Source organism: Notothenia rossii (genome assembly GCF_949606895.1).
Source record: "Notothenia rossii genome assembly, chromosome: 2".
Classification (NCBI taxonomy): Eukaryota; Metazoa; Chordata; class Actinopteri; order Perciformes; family Nototheniidae; genus Notothenia; species Notothenia rossii.
This window is the reverse complement of record NC_136904.1, coordinates 30994936-31015355: the sequence shown is the minus strand read 5'-3', so window position 1 is coordinate 31015355 and position 20420 is coordinate 30994936. Positions and strand designations below refer to the sequence as shown.

Genomic DNA, 20420 nt, shown 5'->3' with positions numbered 1-20420 from the left:
CATAAACAAATAAACATATAACTCATGTCTGCAGCAAATGACTCAAATGAAGACCTCACTTATCAGTCAGAAGTCTAATTGGAAATTAACACTGAGACCAAAAGCATACATATTCCTATCCATGACAGGGAATATGATTTTACTATGTAATGAGTGAAAGCATTTATGAGCAAGTCATTGAGAGATACCATTAACCACATTGCTTTTAAAGACGTTACAGCATACATTGATACAAGTGTGTCATATTGTGTGTGTCACATCTTAACCAGAAAAGTGCTTAAAGTTGTTACAGTGAAACCCCAACCTTTTCTCCCCCCACTTTGCAGTATTAAGCTGGCAGCCAGCAGGGGACATAAGTACGAATGACAATTTACCAGGATGTTTCCACTCCACAATATCCCTCCAACCCACTCACATGAGTCAACCAAACAGAAAGTAGCATTTGGTAATGAGAGAGACGGATGAAAGTAGAGAGAAGCAGCGTCAGCCAGTTAACTGTATCAGCGGCTTCATGTTGGCCTAAGGTTTGTGAGAAGTAGAAAGCAGGAAGGTTGAGAGTTAGTGGGCAGATGGAGGAGGATAATGTATTGTCAAAGCAGTGTCTTTGTCCGTGTGATGTATAGCGGTGCACATAATTGGCTTTGTTTCCTTAGTTTTAGTTTAACTTCCAGATTCAAATTAACATCCGAAAAGCATCACTTTCACACACTATTTTCTGAAAAACACAACAGAACCTGTTAAGGGTAATGAGTTGCTGAAGACAATTTATTATATCCAGTGTTTTGCGGTCACAGCAAATGTGGGAATTATTCAGAGTTGGTGAATGTGTTTGCTGTGAAAAGGGCCTTCCACTTAAAGGATGTGCTGGATTTTTGTCAAATGAAAGGAGCATTTTGTGCTAGTGTAGGTGATAATTCATGTTAGGCACAAGGAGCAACTGGGTGTGCTACTTTTTAGGATTCCCACTGGGTGACACATGAATCTAAAATAGTCTTTTATCTGTAAGTGATGAAATGCGCTCTTCCACTTTGGGTTATACCTTTATGTTGAACAGAATATCCGTGCTTCCAGTTTTTGTTTTTATCCCCCACATGTTTAATGCATTTTTACACATAAGAAGCATAGTCAATGGGTACAAATAAGTGGTAAAAATCTCACACAAATTTAAACAAACGGAAATAAGATCACTATAGACAGGTCGTTACAGAGCAGACTGAATTCTGTAGATGATTCTAGAAGGAAGATATTAATGATATAAGGTTGTAAAAGAACATTGTCGTTTAGAAGGTGTTATATTTGTAGATGAATCCAGTGACAATGAATAAAGCACCTTCTTCTCTTTTGGAGTTGTGGTTTATGAAAAGCAGATTTAAATACAGATAAAAGAAAGACAGGTTGAGAGATTGCAGTGATATACAGAAGGTGGATGTAAAATATGTAAAATATAATACGTGCTCTCTGTGCCGTTGTTTTCCTATGGTGAGAAACATACCACCAAAATAGGAAGAAGCTAGCTTGGTGCTAAAGTTAAACAGCTGACTGAAAATCATGCTCCAAAGCGCTCTCAATTGCTCCCAACTGAGAATAACCCAGAGCCTTCGTTTTTATTCAGGATAGTTCTATGCCGCAATGCATTCCCCTTATCATGTTGCGTTGTGTTGCTCTGCATACTGTTGTGTTGAGGAGTAGATGAGCTGAAAGCAGCAGTCCTTTTCCCTTCATTACTTTGACTGAGCGCTGCATGGGCTGCATCTCAAAACACGTTTATTATGTCTAATGCCTTAGGGAGAGACAGGTGGCTTTAATAAACAGATTGTGGATAAAGATGAAGATAATACACCATAAACCCCCCCCCCACTGTCTCGCTGCACAACTGCGTGCGTGCATCATTTTCTCTCTCGCTGTCATATACATGACCTTTCCATATGGGCTGCCTGGAGATATACCAAAGAACTCTGATTTAAATTCCTCAAATACTGAGCTTTCGGTTGCCTTCTAATTACCGACATCTGTCACAGGGATTTATTTGTGGGGTGTGTATCTATGCCTGTGTGAATAAGGATTAGTTCTCCCATGTGTAACCGTACATGTAGGTGTGTGTGTAATTTTCTTTATTTGCTTGGCTGTGCTCAGCTGGTTTCTCCGAAGGGCTTTGTGATTGGTTGTTAGACTGTCTTTCACACACTACATGTAAGAGTACGCTTCATCTGCGAGCAGCAGCTTGTGGCTGAATGTGGTGAATGTAGCATGAAGAGCATTAATCCTTCACCAGCGGAGGAGCAGCACGTCTGACTGGCTGATGGGGATGCAAATGGTTGGGCACAATACATTCCCGGCTGAACTGTTTACCTCTTTCTTTCTCTATGTCTGTATCCAGCAAACGTGATATTGCAACCAATTAGTGTGTTTATTCAGCTCTGTCTATTGTTCTTACTAGTGTGGCCACAGCATCGGCCAATTCTAACGTCCACCCAGAGTGTCTGCCTGCCAGATACCACTCATCATTCTCAACTGGAGAAAAACTAAAGTTTATGGTGTGTGGTGTTTACAGTGTGGGCAGTCATTGCCAGAGGCTCTTAACAGTTTTATGTAAGAATCCATTAGTTCAAGTCATGTCTTTACTGCCTTGGGTTTTCCCTCCATAACATTACATTGTTTAAACAAGTTGTTTACGAATTCAGCTACCAAGCTTTTTGAATTTGTTCTTGGGGTTGAGGCTATTGTCTATTGGTTTGGTCTATATCTGTAAGAATCACAAACTTTTAAATCTACTAAGCCCCACATCTCAGTACTTTATAACTACGTTTGCAAAGGAGTATCATATTTTTTTCGCGAGTTAACCGAAGTATGAGTTTTTTTCGAGAGGAAGGATTTGGCAGACTGAACCAGAGATTCAGCATTTCAGACAGAGCGTGAAATCGGACAGTTTTTGAAAAATAATATTTTCAAACAGCTCAAAATACAACAGTGACAAAGTAAAGCTATAGACACATTCTAGTTGAGCCCAGTCTGTTTATGTCCTTTACTTGCTACCATGCAATGTTGTGCTATAAAACCTAAAGGCACTGTATCGGCAGGAAAACAGGGAGGTGTGGAAATCAATCTTTTTCCGTCCCAACAGTTTTCCATCTCACTTAACAGTGTACAAAATAAATGGGTTTGTTGACCGTGTTGCTCACACTGTGTGCTTGGAGTGAAACCACACAAAAAACATAATTTCCAATCCTTTTTAAAATAAGCTTTCGGTTTTCTCCTCGGGGCCTTTGTTCATGCTACACCAGTGGCCTGCTGTCAGTGTCGGGGGGGGGGGGGGGGTGATCAATGTCTGTAGGCAGCAGGTGCAGGCAGGGGAGAGCAGAGCTAATGTCGAATGAACTTTCTTCTTTTCCTCCAACATTTAGTGAGGATAAAGAGAGTAAATTGTCATGGCTTCATGAAAGTTAGGGAGAGACTTTCGGCACAGTCTTTAGCAAAGAAGATGCCATCTGTCCCCTCTGCTCATTTTGTTTTGATTAGTTTGAAGAGAGGAAAAGTGATAAAACTGTTTTATCTCTTGTCAAATGATAATGCAATTACTTGTTTGAATGACGTTAAACATGTGCATGACAGACAATGTAATGTGATTAATAGCAAAAGTTTAACTATACAGTATATCCACAAATCTCAACTGCTTATAGTCTTGGGGAGGCTGTGGCTCAGTGGGATAGTGTGCTGAACTTAGTGCGCTGAACTTCGAATCAGGGGATAGTAAGTTCAAGTCCAACTGCAGTCAGCATGTCGTTGTGTCCCTGGGCAAGACACTTCACCCCAAATTGCTCCTGTGGGGATTGTCCACAGTATGTAAGTCGCTTTGGATAAAAGCATCTAACAAGTGACATGACATGTCATGTCATGTTATGTAATGTCTATTTTGCAGTGCATCATACACAACAGCATTTGTGCAATGTATGTGCGGAGAAGAATCCTACACACAGTAATTTACAGGAACTGATTAAGCAAATTGAAGAAACTAAAACGGAGGTGCAAAGCTGCGGTTATCACTGACCACAGCAACCAGTAATTTCTGCTTATACCAACAACTGAATGTAATTAATTTGAAGGCATGGCTCGAGGGCAAAAATATTAGCTTGTTCACAATACAAATATAACAAATGTTAAACGTGATACCTGCAGGGCTTCATTATGTGAGGACAGTGTAATTAAAAGTACCGGTAAATGTGCACCACAGACTTTACAAAGTTCCCTTTTCCCTGGGCATAGGTACTGTAGTTTCATCTTGTGCTGCATTTGCATTGCAACTGCTAAATGACAAATGTCCATTTCTCCAAAAATATATTGCCAGGGATAACTAATCCAGTATGATTCAAACCATCTATATTTGACAGGCAATTTGTTTAGTATATTGTGTGAAAAAGTTATACATGAAAATCATATGTGTATTTACAGCATTTTGCCTATTGGTTCTTCCATACTAATGTAGTGTGTCTTCTTCAAACCCTCAAGCTGGACTCACAGGCCTTTGCTCTTTGCTCTCCACCAGATGTGAAAATGTAAAGGAGGGCAAAGGGTTCTTTTAAATCAGGTAGAGAGAGAAACTGGGTAATCAAGGAGCCAACTACTAAGTTTAAGATTTTAACTCAATAATGTGTTCAGGAGAACATAACAACTTTACTAAGAAAACTAAAATCAGAGCTGTCTAAAATATAATCTCATTAAAAAGATAGTCTAAAGCTATTTTAAAATACAATTAAACGCAGTTAAAACAATACAAAGAATTCAAATGTTTAAAGTCTTTTCTCAACACCAGAGTCTTTCCAGAGCTGTAAAGGTGCTCCGTCGACACTCTCTTGGACTGCCGTGATCTCTTAATCCCTTGTTTGCCTGTGCCTCTGCTGTCTCCTTCAGTTTCTCCCAGTCTCAGGCCGTTTCTCAATGTCGAGTACACCTGCTGCAGAGTCACTATTTCAAGTATACTACGTGACGTCATAGAGTGGCGCAGAATGCTGGGCATTTAACATGCATTTAAACAGTCCTTCGCCACTCGATGACGTAGTATACTTGAAATAGTGGCTCTGCAGCAGGTTAACTCGACATTGAGAAACGGCCTCAGTCTGTCCTCTGCTACGCTTCTCCTTCCATTTATAGGCAGGGCTGTTGGTGCAAATTGGCTCCAGGTGTGGTCACTCATTGTTAATCAGCATGGCAAGGCCAATCCAAACATTTCAAAATGAAAGCATGCAGCAGGAAGTTAAAACCAGTTAAAAAGGCAAACACATTTCAGAGTAAAATCACACAATAAAAAGGTATAAAACATACAGACTTAAAACCATGCAATAATGAATCATTAAAATACATTGCCATGTGACAAAAACATCTCGTTAGTCTTGCTCCTATATGTCCCCTGCTAGATTGAGGCGCTACACACAGCTTTCCTCTTATTGGTTGAACGGCAAAAAGTCTGTGGTAAACAAGGTCAAAGTGGAAAATCATTTTAACTTTGAGCGCAGCGCTTGGTAATAATTTCGGGCCCTATTTGAGCTACAGAAATACAAAGTACTCCAATGTTGCAATCAACAATTTAGACTTAAAAGGAAATAGCTCACACCACAATACATTTATCATCAGTTGCAAAAAAACTATTGGGCTGCAATATCCGTCCCTTTTTATGTTTAATTTCACAACCTGTTTTGTATTTTCAAATCAATGGAGGTCTTTTTCTAGAAAGATAACTAAAAACAATGGAATACACTACAACGTCCTGACTTGCATGAACATTTAAAGCATGAATGTAAAAGATTCAGGTGTTAAATCTGTTGCCTCTTTTTTATTGTAGAAAAGCTAAATGTATCTTGTTCTGTATGTTGCTTCAAAGCTGAAGAATGGGACTGTTAAGCATATACCAAAGCCCACTCTTTTTCTTCCAGATATTGATGAGTGCCGTTTGCAGACACACACCTGCTGGAATGACAGTGTGTGTGTGAACCTCCCGGGAGGCTACGACTGTGTGTGTATGTCTGGTCCGGGCTGCGGTGGCGACTGCACAGAGGAAGAGGGAATCAGACGCAACGGAGAGGATTGGAAACCCAGCATTGACCGCTGTGCTAAATGCTCCTGCAAGGTACCGAAGAATTGCACAAACACACACATTCCTGACTCTTGGACTCTTGTTCCAATCAAGGAGAAAGGTTGTACTTTCTCCGTTTGTATTTACAACTCCAAACCCTCAAGCGACCAAGGTGTACGACAACAAAAACAGACTGACATACTGATGAATTTGCCATTTTGAGAACGTTCCAGACTAACTTTTATGCAGAGAATAAAACTTTCAGAGCGTTTTTCCATAACCAGATCTCACTAACATTGGTGACATATTTTGTTGAACAGGTTTTGCATTTTTACTTATAGGTATTACTAAAATACACAACAATATACTTTCAATATCTTTTGATTGATGAATTGCTATCCGAAATGTGAGCTTCAAAAGAGCATTGACTTACCAATGATCCAAAGACCAGATGAAAGACAGAAAGGATCCATTCATTCTCTCTTTCTTCTTTTGAAGTTAATTACTTGCCACTTTGTGATATTTTGAAAAGAAACTGTATTCATTCACCTTATTTTATTATTTTATAGTGAGTACATCTATAATTTCAGAAAACCCATGAGTATGTTAAGCCTGCAGACTTTAAGCGGTAACACTGCTGTATGAGCAGACACATGAAAAGACAAAGACTTAGAAATGGAAGAGTTAGATGAATAAACAATGAAGAGATGAATGATTATATAAAGGGAAATAAAGCTAAGAGGGAACAGGGCTGGTAAGAAATATGGAGCACCCATCAATCTTCTTCTTTTCTTTTTCTTTATCATGGCTAGTTCTCTTTCCTTTTTTCTGCATCTAAAACAGTTTTCTTCACTGGAAGGTTACTTTAGGTAAGGACCGCTTGTTTTGGTGTTGTTGTATGGATGGTTTGGTGTTATGATATCACTAGACCAACCAAAGTAATGTATCAGAAACAGGTTACATCACTTCAACAATGTTTTATAGGTTAGTTATTGGTGATAAACAGTCCAACTGTTAACCAGATAAACTTAGACACTCTACTCAGAAGAAAGGCTGCAAGTAATTTCAGATGCAATAATGCAGGAAAGCGATTTGTAGTGAGCTACGGTAAGCAAATGAAGTCAAATGTTCACCGGGAACTACGGTAATAGATTTTTGCAACAGACATATTTGAAAATCACTTCATTCTACTCCTTAGTTTTTTCTTGCAAATAGGTTTGACCAAAAACGGTATGATCGTGTGAATGCCCATATTTCCTAGACGTTAGACTTCCTTGTCATGTTGCATTCTTCCCAGAGCTCAGCAATTAACATAGAGAAAACAAAGATATCACAAGTGTTAGAAGGGGCTGCCAAAACTACTAACAAATGACCCAAGTTGCTAAAAAATCAGAATAATTTCTCGGGTCCAACTTTACCGAATGTACTTGATTGGGGTTTAATAATTGGAGGCATGGTTTTGAAACAAACACATAACATTAGATATTTTGAACAACCTCGACCAAATGAAGCCCCAGGTGAAAAAGCACCACATTGCTTCCATCTGTTTGTCATTACATTCGACTAAATATGGCATGGTGTGGCAGCACGAAAGTTAGATATTGATCAGGTTTTTCTTTGGGAAGGTGAAGCTTGGTGATTGAGATTAATAGGAAACAGAGACAGAGGGTTATTTTATATAAAATGATGAATGATGCTTCAATGACTAAATGGGAAATTTACCAGCATGCCATTTCATATGAACATAGATTATCATACTTGTGTATCATGAGTTATGACATTTCAGTCCTCATCTATTGATATACATAATTTGCCATGCAGTTATGTTTATTTACCTGCTTTTCACAAGGGAATTATATGTAAATACCCAAGAGCTGTTCCAGACAAAATAGACCCAGCGTGTAAAGATAAACTGAGGTTGAGCTACTGTGGTTTGTGAAAGAGATAGAAAGGGGTAATCAGGGTCACAAAGTACAGTCTATTTGGTGATTCACAAGAAACTGTCGATCGGATTGGTGTTTGCCCATGAAAGCAGGTTTGATTTGTTAGGAATAATTGACATTTGTGGATTTGCAAGCATGTGCATCTGAGGAATGACAGTAGGGATGTCCCCTATTTCACAGTTTTTCATCAATATAGTATAGGTCTCAGATGTATACAAAACATGTCTCTGAAGTGTTTGGCTTGAAACACCAAACAGATCATTGCAGCATCCCATAATCCCCTCTGTTTCAGCCCTGTTTCAAAAGTTCTGAACAGTGTCTGTTACTTTAGAGGAAAATAAGGAGCCACTCCTCACGACCCTCTGAGAGATATTTGGTTAAAAAGAACACTATGGTGCTCTAGGAGGAGATTCAGGTGATAAGGTGGGGGGGGTACCTTGGTTGGATATTGACTAATGGTTACACAAGCCAAAACATCGTTATGACATCATAAAGTGGCCAAAATCTGATCAGCTCATTTTCAAACAGGTTTTTATATAAATGGATCAGGACAAAAAGTGAGAGAATCTTTTTTCCTGAAGCTTCCAGAATCTCTTTACACAGAGGGGACACATGTTGATGTATAAAATACATGAAAAGGTGGATTTTGCGTAATAGGTGACCTTTAAAGATTGAAACTTAATGGCAAAACAAATTCCCAAACTTTAACTAACAATTTATTCAGGGGAAAATAAAAAGGCAAGTTGAGTTATGAATTAAAAAATGTGCCTTAACAAGGAGCAATTGCTTACATTTTATTTAAGAAAGTTTTAGCTTGAATCAAATTACCTGCGAGTCGATAAATACCTCATGTGATGACTTTGTTGTAAACATTTCATATTTTACATTTTTAAAGAGAATGTCATCTGTGATCATAAAGTTGTTGTCAATAAAGCCGACACTTAAAACTGCAATGATGTTGCTTTGGTTGGCACAACAGTGCAGCTTTAGCATTCACGCCTGGTCTTATTCCTGTCATTAAAATGAACAGTTTGCCTTCATTCGTCTTGCCGGCACGGTAAAAGTTGCAGTAATTTCCCAGCAAGTCAAGGGCCTTAACTGTAAAGACGAAGGCCATCAGTACGGCTGCCCTGGGACTGAGCGGCTACCGTAGCAGGACAATATGCATCGATAAAACATTGGCTCTGTATTGCCCTTTTAATAGTATGGAATGATTTTATGGCTCCAATACATTTCTAATAGCCATTTTATGTAACATTTTTACTTCTCCATAACGATGTCGCACCAAGGCCAGACAGTGCTGGCTGTGGTGAGTAAAATGGATCATAAAGTTCTCTGGGTAGAGACGCGGAGCCAGGGACAGGGCGGCTCGAAAAGCTCTGGCAGACAATTTGACCCAGACTCCAAACTTCTAGCTCATGTATGCTTTAGTCACTGCTTTGATGAAATGCTGTGATTTGAGAGTCGCTGCCAAAACATTAAAACATTTCGTAGATGTGCTGGCCTTGAAATACCTGCCCAAATGACCCAGTGTCCAAAGAAATACTTCACCACCAAAATCCCCTGTTGTATATCTAATACTCACACCGTATTGTGTTACCTTGAATTCATGAAGGATTATTTTTCGCATCTCTCCACTGTAAACGAAAGATACAACAAATTTGGGTCGGCATTCAACGAGAACAAAAGTCAGATTTATTTTCAGTCGTATGCTCACAACGTCCTTAACAAACAAACGCATTTTCTCTAACATCGTACTATTCATAATACTCATGTGTCCAACGCTTGCCTTTCAATTTATCAACGTATTATTTCCCTTTGTATTCTTCATTTACCATGAACAAGTGTGATAAAAACACATTTTCCTAAAGAATTCAACAAATGGGAAGTAATTGATACAAAAATTGTGTTTTGGGAGCGTCAAATTGCTTCAACTAGCTCTCACTAAAAGCATCTGAGAGAGGTTTTAGATATGCTCCGTGATCATATTCCTAAGTGTTGGATTTGTTTGATGGGGCATTCAGTGTTCTCTCCAGGATGATATTCTTTTCAAAGATGAAAAGGCTCTGATAAGACATGCAGGGCTTCAGGGAATCCTTAAACCCTTCACTTTTACCACACTGCTGGATCTTTCTCAACAGCTCTTGAAGGCAGGGTTAACCGCCAGGGATGCAACGGTAGAGAAATGTTCCCATGGGTTAATAAACTTGTGACAACATCTGTGTCACCCCCCACTCTAGACATTTTACAAGAGATAAACAGAGCTTACTGTGATCTTATCAATTGTATTGCTTTCTGTTTTCTTTTTGTCTGGTGTCAGCATCCATGATTCTCTATACTGCTTCACACACAATAGCTGACGTTTGGTCTTCTCATTGACCCTATGAAGTTGCCTATACACATTAGGTTTATATCCCAGATATTATCAAATAGTTGTGATTGCTGCTCACTCCTTTTCGACACCTAAACTTTCAGCCAATATTGGTAGTGTCTGTATTTAGACTTTGTATTTATAAAACACTGAGTATTTAACAAATGAGTGTTCTTTATTTGATGAGCATGTGAGCTGAAAGTTGCTAATTAACTAAATGGGGTGTTGTTTCTATTTTTAAAAAGTAATTAATGCAATAGGTGTTTTCCCGAACACCATGTAACTGCGGTAACAATGACCCCTGTGGTAAATATCCCTTACCTATTCAAAGATGAAGAAATGCTTCTCAGCCAAGGACATCAGGCAAAGAATCAGAATCAAGTTTATTGCCAGGTACGTTTACACATACAAGGAATTTGCTTTGGTATCTGGTGGTGCGAACATAAACAATCTAAAAAGATGTGTTGCAAAGTAGGTAGGAAAAAAAAGGAAATATATAAGGATAATAAAAAATAATCATTTTTAAAAAACAATTTTTCATTAAAAAGGATGCTAAAGACAAGTATTTACACCAAATTTAAATCTAACTATAACATTTGGATTTTTGCGCTATTTCTGTGAGGTCAGCTACTTGCAGTGAGTCAGGCTACCATCAGGACTTTAGTGTGTGTGTCCCCTGATGCTGTGACCTCCCTCTGACCCGCAGGACGGGCAGACGTACTGCAGAAGGAGACCCTGTGACTGTGGAGACCCAGAGGAGGACCTGTTCTGCTGTCCCGGCTGTGACAACAGGCCCAGCAGCCAGTGTCTGGATCAGAGCGGACGCACACTCTATCGCAGCGGAGCGTCCTGGCAGTACGGCTGCCAGCAGTGCCGCTGCATGGTCAGTTCACAGGAACACATACACACGCTCAAACATGTGTGTTCATATTGAATCCCTGAATGTCGTTTGTTAGAATAAACTGATTACATAAAAAACAAAAAATCTGTAACACAAGGCTCAGAGCTGGGCTTTGTTCAACACACGTTCTGCTTCTAATTATGTATGCACTGAAGGCTTTGATAATTATCACCTCTCTAATTAGCGATGTGGCAACAAATCAGTGTGAGAGCTGTAACTGAAATAGCCTGATCAGCTGAGTCACAGCAAAACAATCAACACACAATAACATTGGCGCCCCCTTTGTCTTTCTCTACCTCACTCAGGAGGGGGAGGTGGACAGCTGGCCTCTGGTCTGCCCCGTGTTGATGTGCGAGTACACGGCGGTGGCGGAGGGCGAGTGTTGCCCGCGCTGCGTCACAGACCCCTGCCTGGCAGACAACCTGCCGTACGACATCCGGCAGACGTGTCAGGACCCCGCAGGCGCCGTCCGCCTGAGCGGGGACATATGGCATATGACCAACTCACCCTGTACTAACTGCGAGTGTAAGGTAGGTCAAAGCCACAACCACAATGACGTTATTTGTCTAATCAGTGTCGATAATTCAGTGTTCAACTAAAAGATCAAAACAATTTGTATTGTTGGAAATTCCTTATTAGAAAAACCCCTCGATAACTCATTTTCAAGGGGGTCCTCCTCAACAACTTCAAATGTATTTACTTGGTCATTTTTAGAAATAATTCTTGCTGAGTTTCCCTTAAGGAGAAAAGTTTTTTCAACGGATCTAAAATGTCTCCAACTCTGCACCTAGGCAACTGTACATGTAGTAAAATCGAAAGCAGCTAATTAAACGTTATTCAGATTAGGTCATTTATAAAATGGCTCTGTACCTTTACAATGACACAAATAATGATAGGCATTATAGGTTATTGGTACTGTACAAATGCGTTCAAGCTGAAAACTGTGCTGCAGTGAGTTTATTTGTGATAGAACGTCTGCTTGTCTGTCTTTTTTTAAGATGATAATACATTTGATTTGATTTGCACAGATGATGAAAGTATATTCAGTCTTAAAATGACTTATTTTGCAAATCAATGTGTCAGGAACATGCCACTATAACTCAGATCATCTCCCTACACATTTAAAAAATAATCTGTTTTCCCTCAGTTCTGCCCATCAAGTTCAATCAGCACATAGAATATGTGAATCAAAAGCATAATTAATATCACATGGCAGGTGTTTTCGTATAGTGGTAACATAAATAAACTTTCTATACTTTTGTCAAATTCTTTGAGCTTAACAAAAAGTTCTAACCAGCCGCTGTAGTGTGCTCGCTCACGCTGGGGTCACAGCGAGTGGTAACAGCTACAGTCGGAGCTCAGGCCTGGGATCACCCACTCTGCTCTCAGTGCGCTGCATCACTGTTAGTAAAGACAGAGATTTTCCTCTGAGCAGTGGGGGGCCGTGCTTTCAGCCAAAGCTGAAGCCCCCCATAGTCAGAATGCGCAGGCTCCATTAGCCCGGTCAGTTAGCTATTCGCCTTGACTTTACGGGTCAGTTCAGCTAAGAATCTTGGAACGGCAGATTTCTGCTTTATGCCTGATGAATGCATTTGAGCTACATATTGCTTCATGTTTATATTGTATGTCTATGTTGCCATGATGTGATTATGCAGGAAGCTTTCTTTATTATGTGCCTTTTAAGCTACATGTAACATTATTTTTGCAAGATATATGGTTTATATTTGTATTGCCCAATGGTGCCATTTAAAAAATATATATATTTGATTGATGTGCTCCAAAATGTTTTAATATTAAATATATCTCACTGCAAGTGATGAGGACAGTGTGACAGTGAGTCTAATGCGACAGAGTCTTCTAAGATATTGATATCTGGTGATTATTTCTAAGTAAAAAAGTTCCTATAAAAAAGGTTTCACTGCAGTGAGGTCTGTTATTGACAACTGGGAATATCTCTGTGGAAACCCCTACTCTTCATTTTTCTAAATGTCACCCTGCTTGGAGGCACAAGAATATCTCATAGCCATAGCCGATAATCATGAAACTGAATGGGTAGATATGACTAGTAGAAGATAACGTTTTTCCTTTGGTAAAATGCGTGCACTGACCCTCAAACTAAATGATAGACCTCATTTCAAGATCCCTCTATTGCGTCTAAGTATTTCAAATGATTATGGCCAGGCAGACTCTGAATCGTGTTGTGACATGCAACATTACGGCATATCATAAACTCTGCAGTATATTTAACACCCTCTATCTTTCCTGTCTTTTCATGCTGCGGCGCTCAGAATGGGAATGTTTGCTGCTCGGTGGATCTCGACTGCCTTCAGAACAACTAAAGCTCTCCCCGTCCTGTCCTCTCACTGCCACGCCCCCACCTCCATCTGATGACGCTCCCTTTGGATTCATATAACAGACTCACGCTCACACCTGTGCATGCCAGTGTTTGCACCGAAAATACAAGCATGCACTGGAAAGACTGGGGTGTGAAGGCTGTGCTTTTATGCCGTGACTCGACAAACAGCTGCAGTTAGAATGAGCGTGTGTGTGTGTGTGTGTGTGTGTGTGTGTGTGTGTGTGTGTGTGTGTGTGTGTGTGTGTGTGTGTGTGTGTGTGTGTCTCAGAAGGAGACTGAGGCCATAGTTGCTCTCACACAGTCACTGTGTTGTGTATGTGTCTTTGTGTTGTTTCCATTTCACTAAATGTCTTAAGGAAGCGTGTTTAGCATGTCTCCAATCTGAAAACAGAGCATCAAAGTGCTGTCATAAGGGAAAGGATTCAAAACAGAATAGACTATGAGATGTTCCGGCTCTCCGTGTTGCAAAATATAGAAGTTGTCATAAAACATTCATCATTGTGGTAACACAAAAGTAATCCACCCTCATTTGATATGGTTTTCTGGGAAGCAGAAAATAGTTTGAAGAGGATATCACAACTTTGGGAAAGCTAGAAAAATACCTCATCTGTATCTAGTTCTGTTTATCAACGACATTACTCCATCCACACTCAGCAGCTGTCTGCTTTTTCAACTTCAGGGACTGGATCCTGCAATGTCTATGTATCTAAACATGTCAAATATCAAAGGGCAAGGCCTGTTCCAAATGTGAACGATCCTCCAAATGTAACTATGAAATTCCTGGAATTGGGGACCCCATTGTGCACCAGTCAGTTGTCTAATGGAACGTTGGATACAGTATCATCATACTTATTTTAACTAGGCGACTTGTTGGGGTTGAATTAATTTGCCCTAAAAGTACAGATTCTGTCTGATGCGTTTCACACTCAGGCCTCTATGAATATCAGGGCCATAGGATGAAATGCTTCCTTTTCATAATGAAGTTCTCAATTCTTCACGTGTTACTGGCACTTTGAGTTTTTACAAGCAGCACCAGGACGCATCATTAGTTTTGGTCTCTGTGAGGCAGATCATGTCACCTGGAAAAGGAGGTGCTGTCTTGAAGTGTCACAGTGATTTGATTGTGAAGTGCTTGTCGGGCCATCAAGCAGTGTCTCAGTGTTAGAAATGGAACACATCTTGTTAAGAAACCATTTTTTCTTCTCTCATGTTTGGTTGTCTGAAAGTGTTCACTGTTAACCCCATTTGTAGAATCCACTGTCTCGCCCCTCTCTGTAATTGCAGAACTGAGGGTGTCCGTGGTTTGTTTCAAACAACCCCCAGCCTTCAGTTACTTTAACTGTCCTGCCTTTGTGAGTCACATCCATCAGATCCAGGCTCTGAATTAGGACATAGCTGGGTACCACTTTACAATGAGACTACCCTTATAAAGGATTCATAACGGGTTTATAAATAGGTTATGAATTAGGTTGTAAACACTTTATTAATCATTAAGAACCATGTATAAACCAGTTATAAAATAGATTTCATACATCAACACAGGCTCACTATTTGGAAAGATGACTAAGCCTTATATTGGCTACTTTGCTTACTTCGTCTTCTTCATAAGCCAGCATCCTTGGTATCTGTTGTTCACAGAGTTGATTCCCCCCCTTTCATCTTGATGTTTCTTGGCATCTCTTTATGACCATTTATTTATGACTTACTAACATTTATAACTGCCAAAAGGGAGACTTGTAAAGTGTAAAACACATTCCCATTTATTAATGAGTCACGACCATTTATAATAATAAGGCTTAGCAGTATAGATAAATGTGGGCTCACTATTTGGCAAGCAACCAGTCACAGTTGCCCTGTTTATCTCATGTCTTATAAAAGCTTATTAATGATTTATAAAGTGTTCACAACCTAATTAATAAATGAATTACTAACTATTCGTAAACCCTTTATAAAGGTAGCCTTATTGTAAAGTGGTACCCATAGCTGTTGTCTGTTGAGCCATTAACGCTGCCGTCCCTCAGCCTCAGAGTCTCCTCTCTGATGTGATTGACTGCCAGTCATAACAAGTTATGATATCAAAAGCATGTGTAAGCAGTTCAATGGTGAACAAAAGATCCCTGCAGGCTAGATGAAGCAGCAGTCGTAGCTATTGTTAAAATCTTCAGAGCTCGTGTGGGTCAGACTTCTCTGGCGTCTCCCTGGGCTACTTAGCTCTGAAGCAGATGGCACACAAAGAGTAGCAGAGAGAGAGAGAGAGAGAGAGATACCAACAGAGAAAGAGCAGGAGGGTGGGTGTAATTAAAGCCATGTCAAGCAGGCTTGGATTTGAGTATGCCAGGAGGTCACCAAGTGTTGAATTTGTTTACAGACGGCAAGGCTTAATAAGGCCAGAGAGTCTGGTGCACTTCACTCTTTCACAGCTCTGACGCTGCAGCGGTCCCCCCGTCCTCACCTCTCTCCATTATCTAAAAGCTTGTCTGAAAACGTTTCCGTCAAGTGTCGTTCGTTGTTACCACCCTGTGTGTCCATCACTGTCTGTTTTTTTTCTCCCACTACAGACAACCAGGGGGCATTTTGAACGCTGTCTCAAATGTTTGTTAAAATAGAGCAAACTTTAAAATGCGAACTACGTGTTGGGGCCATGAATTATGCTTCAACCATGAAATGATTACCTGATAACAGCAGCGTTGTAGGTATCAGGACTTTTTCTTCCTCTTCCAGGAGAATCAATTTGCTGCCTCAGAATGAAAAACTGCCTCCACAGATTGAGATAATCCTTCAGAGTGAAAATGAAACCTTCATTTGTTTTCATCAAAGATCATTTTCTATGTAAAGCGAACCGGCTGGAGTTCTTAAGAAAAATAGTATTCTGTATCAAAGTCAGGAACACTCTGAATCCAAGCACACCAACTTGGACACATTTTTAAGACAACACCTATCAGTAGGCATGAAACTCACATCTGTGCCCACCTCGCCATGTGGTTTGTGTTACTATAAAACTTAACGTGAGCCACTAGCTACCACATCACTCTATCATAGCCAAAAACAGTGCATGTACAGTAGAACACCTTTTAAATTAGTGACAAGAAACAAACACAAATATGAGCATGCCATAGGTCTCTAAAGGCAGGACATGACTCACTTCTGCAGACTCACTTCTTGAATGTTATGGTTCAATATCACAATAATTTCCTCTGGTAAAGAGTCAATCTAAATTTAATGATCTTGTCATTTTCACCGCTAGTGTGCGTTCAGTTGTGTCTTCAATGCCTACACTAGCTGTAAAGGGAAAAACATTGACGTATTGATTAGGTGACTTTGGTCTTTGAAGTTTAAAATAAGTCTCCCCTGTTCTAAACTTACACGATAATGTCACACTAGATTTTGTTTCTGGTCGTGTTTCGAACATATTTTTCCTCCCTGTGTGCTGTAACTTTGGGAAAGTTAATGCTGGTTGTTGAACCTCTGAAGGGGACAGTTGCATGCAGCGAGGTGTGCCGCCCCTCTGACCCCTCAAACACAATATCCTCGTCTTTGTTTGCCACCACATCTGTTTGTGTCTCACTTGAGCATTCTTCCCTGTACTGTCCTCCAAAGTCACTATGCCTCTTGTAAAACTAAAAAGGTCAACTGTGCACAGAGTACGGTGACACAAAAGAAAAACAAGTGATGTAAATTAAATCTGTACCCATCAACACAGCAATCAAAAGCAGACATTTGTACAAAGGATCACTGAAAACGCTGTTTTTGGATTGCTCTGTTGATTGATTTGATATGGGATATAATGACTACTGTACAACACTATTTGCAAGTCTCTGTGTAAATGTTTTTACATACTGACAATATGATACAATTATACAGTTTTTTAATTACCATTGTGTTCATGAATAACATGTTAATTTCAGTGACTACTTTTTGTGGGATAGGCTCTGTTTTGCTGTAAATACTGTGTAAAGTGAAGGGTTCTGTAAAGAGAGTACGACTATGTGAATAATTCTCACTACCACAGCTTCTTAGGATTTGAGAGTTGCATGTCGATTATGACAGAGAAGCAACATTTCTATTGTTTTTACTATTTCTTTATTTTTCTATTCTTGCCTTAACCCTTTTATAATTGGTCATAGTTTAATGTCTTTTCACCGTTTGGCAACATTAGACAACATTGTGTATTTGACTCGCCTGTGTATACAGATTTCTGATCAGTGTGTCCCAGACAGATCTGAAGAATTTTGAATTCCAGATAAGTGTAGACCAGCATCAGTCCCAGGAGTCTTTGCAAATGGACGAGGAGCCCGGACAGACTTCACTTCACACGTTTTTATTTTTCCAACACATGTCTGTATGAACTGAACATTCTTAATAAGAGCCCGAAAATAGAACTATGTACACATGTAAAAAAAATCTAATATTGAAAATGACAATGTTGTTCTTGACTCAGTTCCTACACAAAAAAAGCAAGCCATTGTGTTTAATGTCTGACTTTTTAAAAGAAGCAGTTTTGGACCTTCTAGATCCTGATGTGCTTGTTCATGTTTTTGATAGAGGAACACGGCGGAGGAATCCTCGAGGTCTGTTCATTGTTTATTCTCCAGATCAAAGTGGCCAACTTTATTGTACCCAAAGGGTTAAGTGTCATTTGACTTGAAGACTGTGTCGTGATAAGAGTTTGCTGTTAATAAATATTTTAGTTGTTTACTTTATTTGGTCTTTTGCTTCAGAGTGTGAAGATGACTGCCAGGACAGATTCTGCATATGGCAGCTGTCAAAGACGCTTAGATGGCTCGCCATCACGCCATCCACGGGCAGCTTAAACGATAGCAATGTTTCCAAGCTTCATAAATGAAAGTCAATCCCACCATTGGGATGGAGTCGTGGAAATTACTTTCATGTTTCTACTTTTATCAATACTGCTGTTATTTTATTTCCCTCAGGAAATGTATGAAAGGCTGCGTAGCAGTACAGATAAGTTCATTATTTTTGATGGTTTAAGAGAGCGCCGCTGTGCTGTTAACAGGAGGCCGGTAAAGAAACACTTTTGAAGCTACATTGTGGGAGGAAAAGAATGTTCATGCTTCACAGCATGAAACATATTTTCCTGCAGCATTTATTACATTGCACACAAAAAGCACCTATAATTAAACTATACTAAGTACAAACATGGAGGTGTTTAAAAATAGCTGCAAGTTACTCTAAGCTACATAAAAAACATGATTTTCTGTGAACATTCAATAACTCCAGAGTTTTCATGCTGGTGGTCCAACAAGAAGGATCAGGTAAACACCAAAGTCAGACAGGTTCATCCTCTGTGAAAACGGAATGTCTGTATAAATCAGTTTCTGTGTTAAATCTGTTTAATATTTCTTTATACATTTCAGTTTGAACCTTTTTATAGACTGACAGGAAGACATTCTCCACACGTTTGCCGCGAGTGTGGCTATGTTGCACCGGGTTCAATGTATTTGTTCATTCTAACATTTTGAGCTTACAGACTTGGAACAGGGTACTGTATGGTTATGATTCTTACACTGGCTGATCAAAGCATTTCACTTTCGTTTTTACTATAACTCAAGGTTTTAGTAGCCTCATCCTAACAATGCAGGAGGTCATACATGATGATTCAAATATTCGGTTTAATGTACATCCAACCAACCAATACCTCCTCTCTTTGACTTTGCAATCAAACACAATCCAGGCAACAATTAACATGTCCTACTCAATATGTTGACCTTGTATTGTATTACTATTATGATTATCTCTGTGACTACACTAACATCACACACAACCCTATTGGGGAATGTAGTGTCCCAGTTCAGCAAGATATATTGAAACTACAATAATGTAAAATAAGATCTTAAAACACATCAGAGAATACACACTTTCAATACTAATAGTTCCCTTTATGTCATCAGTCCCAGTGCATTTCCATGAACATTTGCCTCCCACAGATCAGTATGAACGTCTTCATCTGAGATGGTGAAGTGAGATGCCTCTGGAGAGACAGGGTTGTGGGGGCTGCTCTCTAGTGAGGGTTCAGTCAATTAACCTACTGTCAATCAACTGTGAAGCAAGTGCTCTGTTGTTCTCTCCACTCTCTGGCTGGTCACTCTGAGTGTTGGCCCAGCGCTCCCTGTCCTTCCCGGCTCCTGCTACCCTCGGCCGGGACCAACTCCACCCAAAGGTGCTTACCATTCATGGACTGGAACCTTTGAATTCGCCACAGAGGTGATGGAGTGACTCTCTCAGCAACAACTCTCATCTACAGTGTAGATGCTGAGGGGGAGGAAAGGGGGGAGGAGAAGCAAGATAGAGCTAGAATTGCATGAATGTCCTGACTCCTGACATAACAGCACAAAATTGCAAATAGTTTTTTCCATCAGCTGTTTAACTTGATGAGATATCTTACTCTTCCTGATAGATTTCTTTGGAGGGTGGGTGGCGACAGCAGATAGAGCTAGCAGTTTGGCATCAGCTCAGCAAAACAGAAAGTAGCTTCTGCAGTCCCCCCAACCCGCCCCCCTCCTCCACGAATGCTTCCCCTAGCCACCAGCAATCAAATCAATCAATTTCTCCTATTTCTATTGACATTTCACGAAAACCCCGAGCAGCTGTATTGAACAGCAAGAGGCAAAAGATACAACTGCTCCACCTCAGGCTGAGAATGAATTCATAAGCTATGTGCATATTGCTAATGTAATACATTGAGGATTAAGCTGCTTAAATGCCTTATTGACATCCTGACCAATCAATGGCTGTATAATTAAAGAGTGCAGCTGCCAGTGACAAGG

General features: G+C 39.9%; 1 protein-coding gene across 1 annotated transcript in view; it reads left to right on the top strand.

Annotated features, from left to right (window-relative positions):
- Positions 1 to 18328, top strand: part of LOC307030154 (protein kinase C-binding protein NELL1-like) — a gene marked incomplete at its 5' end in the record, with an annotated part of 327739 nt that extends 309411 nt beyond the window's left edge. Inside the window, 4 exon segments of the mRNA XM_079666422.1 lie at positions 5925 to 6118; positions 11085 to 11261; positions 11585 to 11809; positions 13568 to 18328. Coding sequence (XP_079522548.1) covers positions 5925 to 6118; positions 11085 to 11261; positions 11585 to 11809; positions 13568 to 13618 — 647 coding nt within the window. The 3' untranslated portion in view covers positions 13619 to 18328.
- Between the last annotated feature and the right edge of the window lie 2092 nt (positions 18329 to 20420).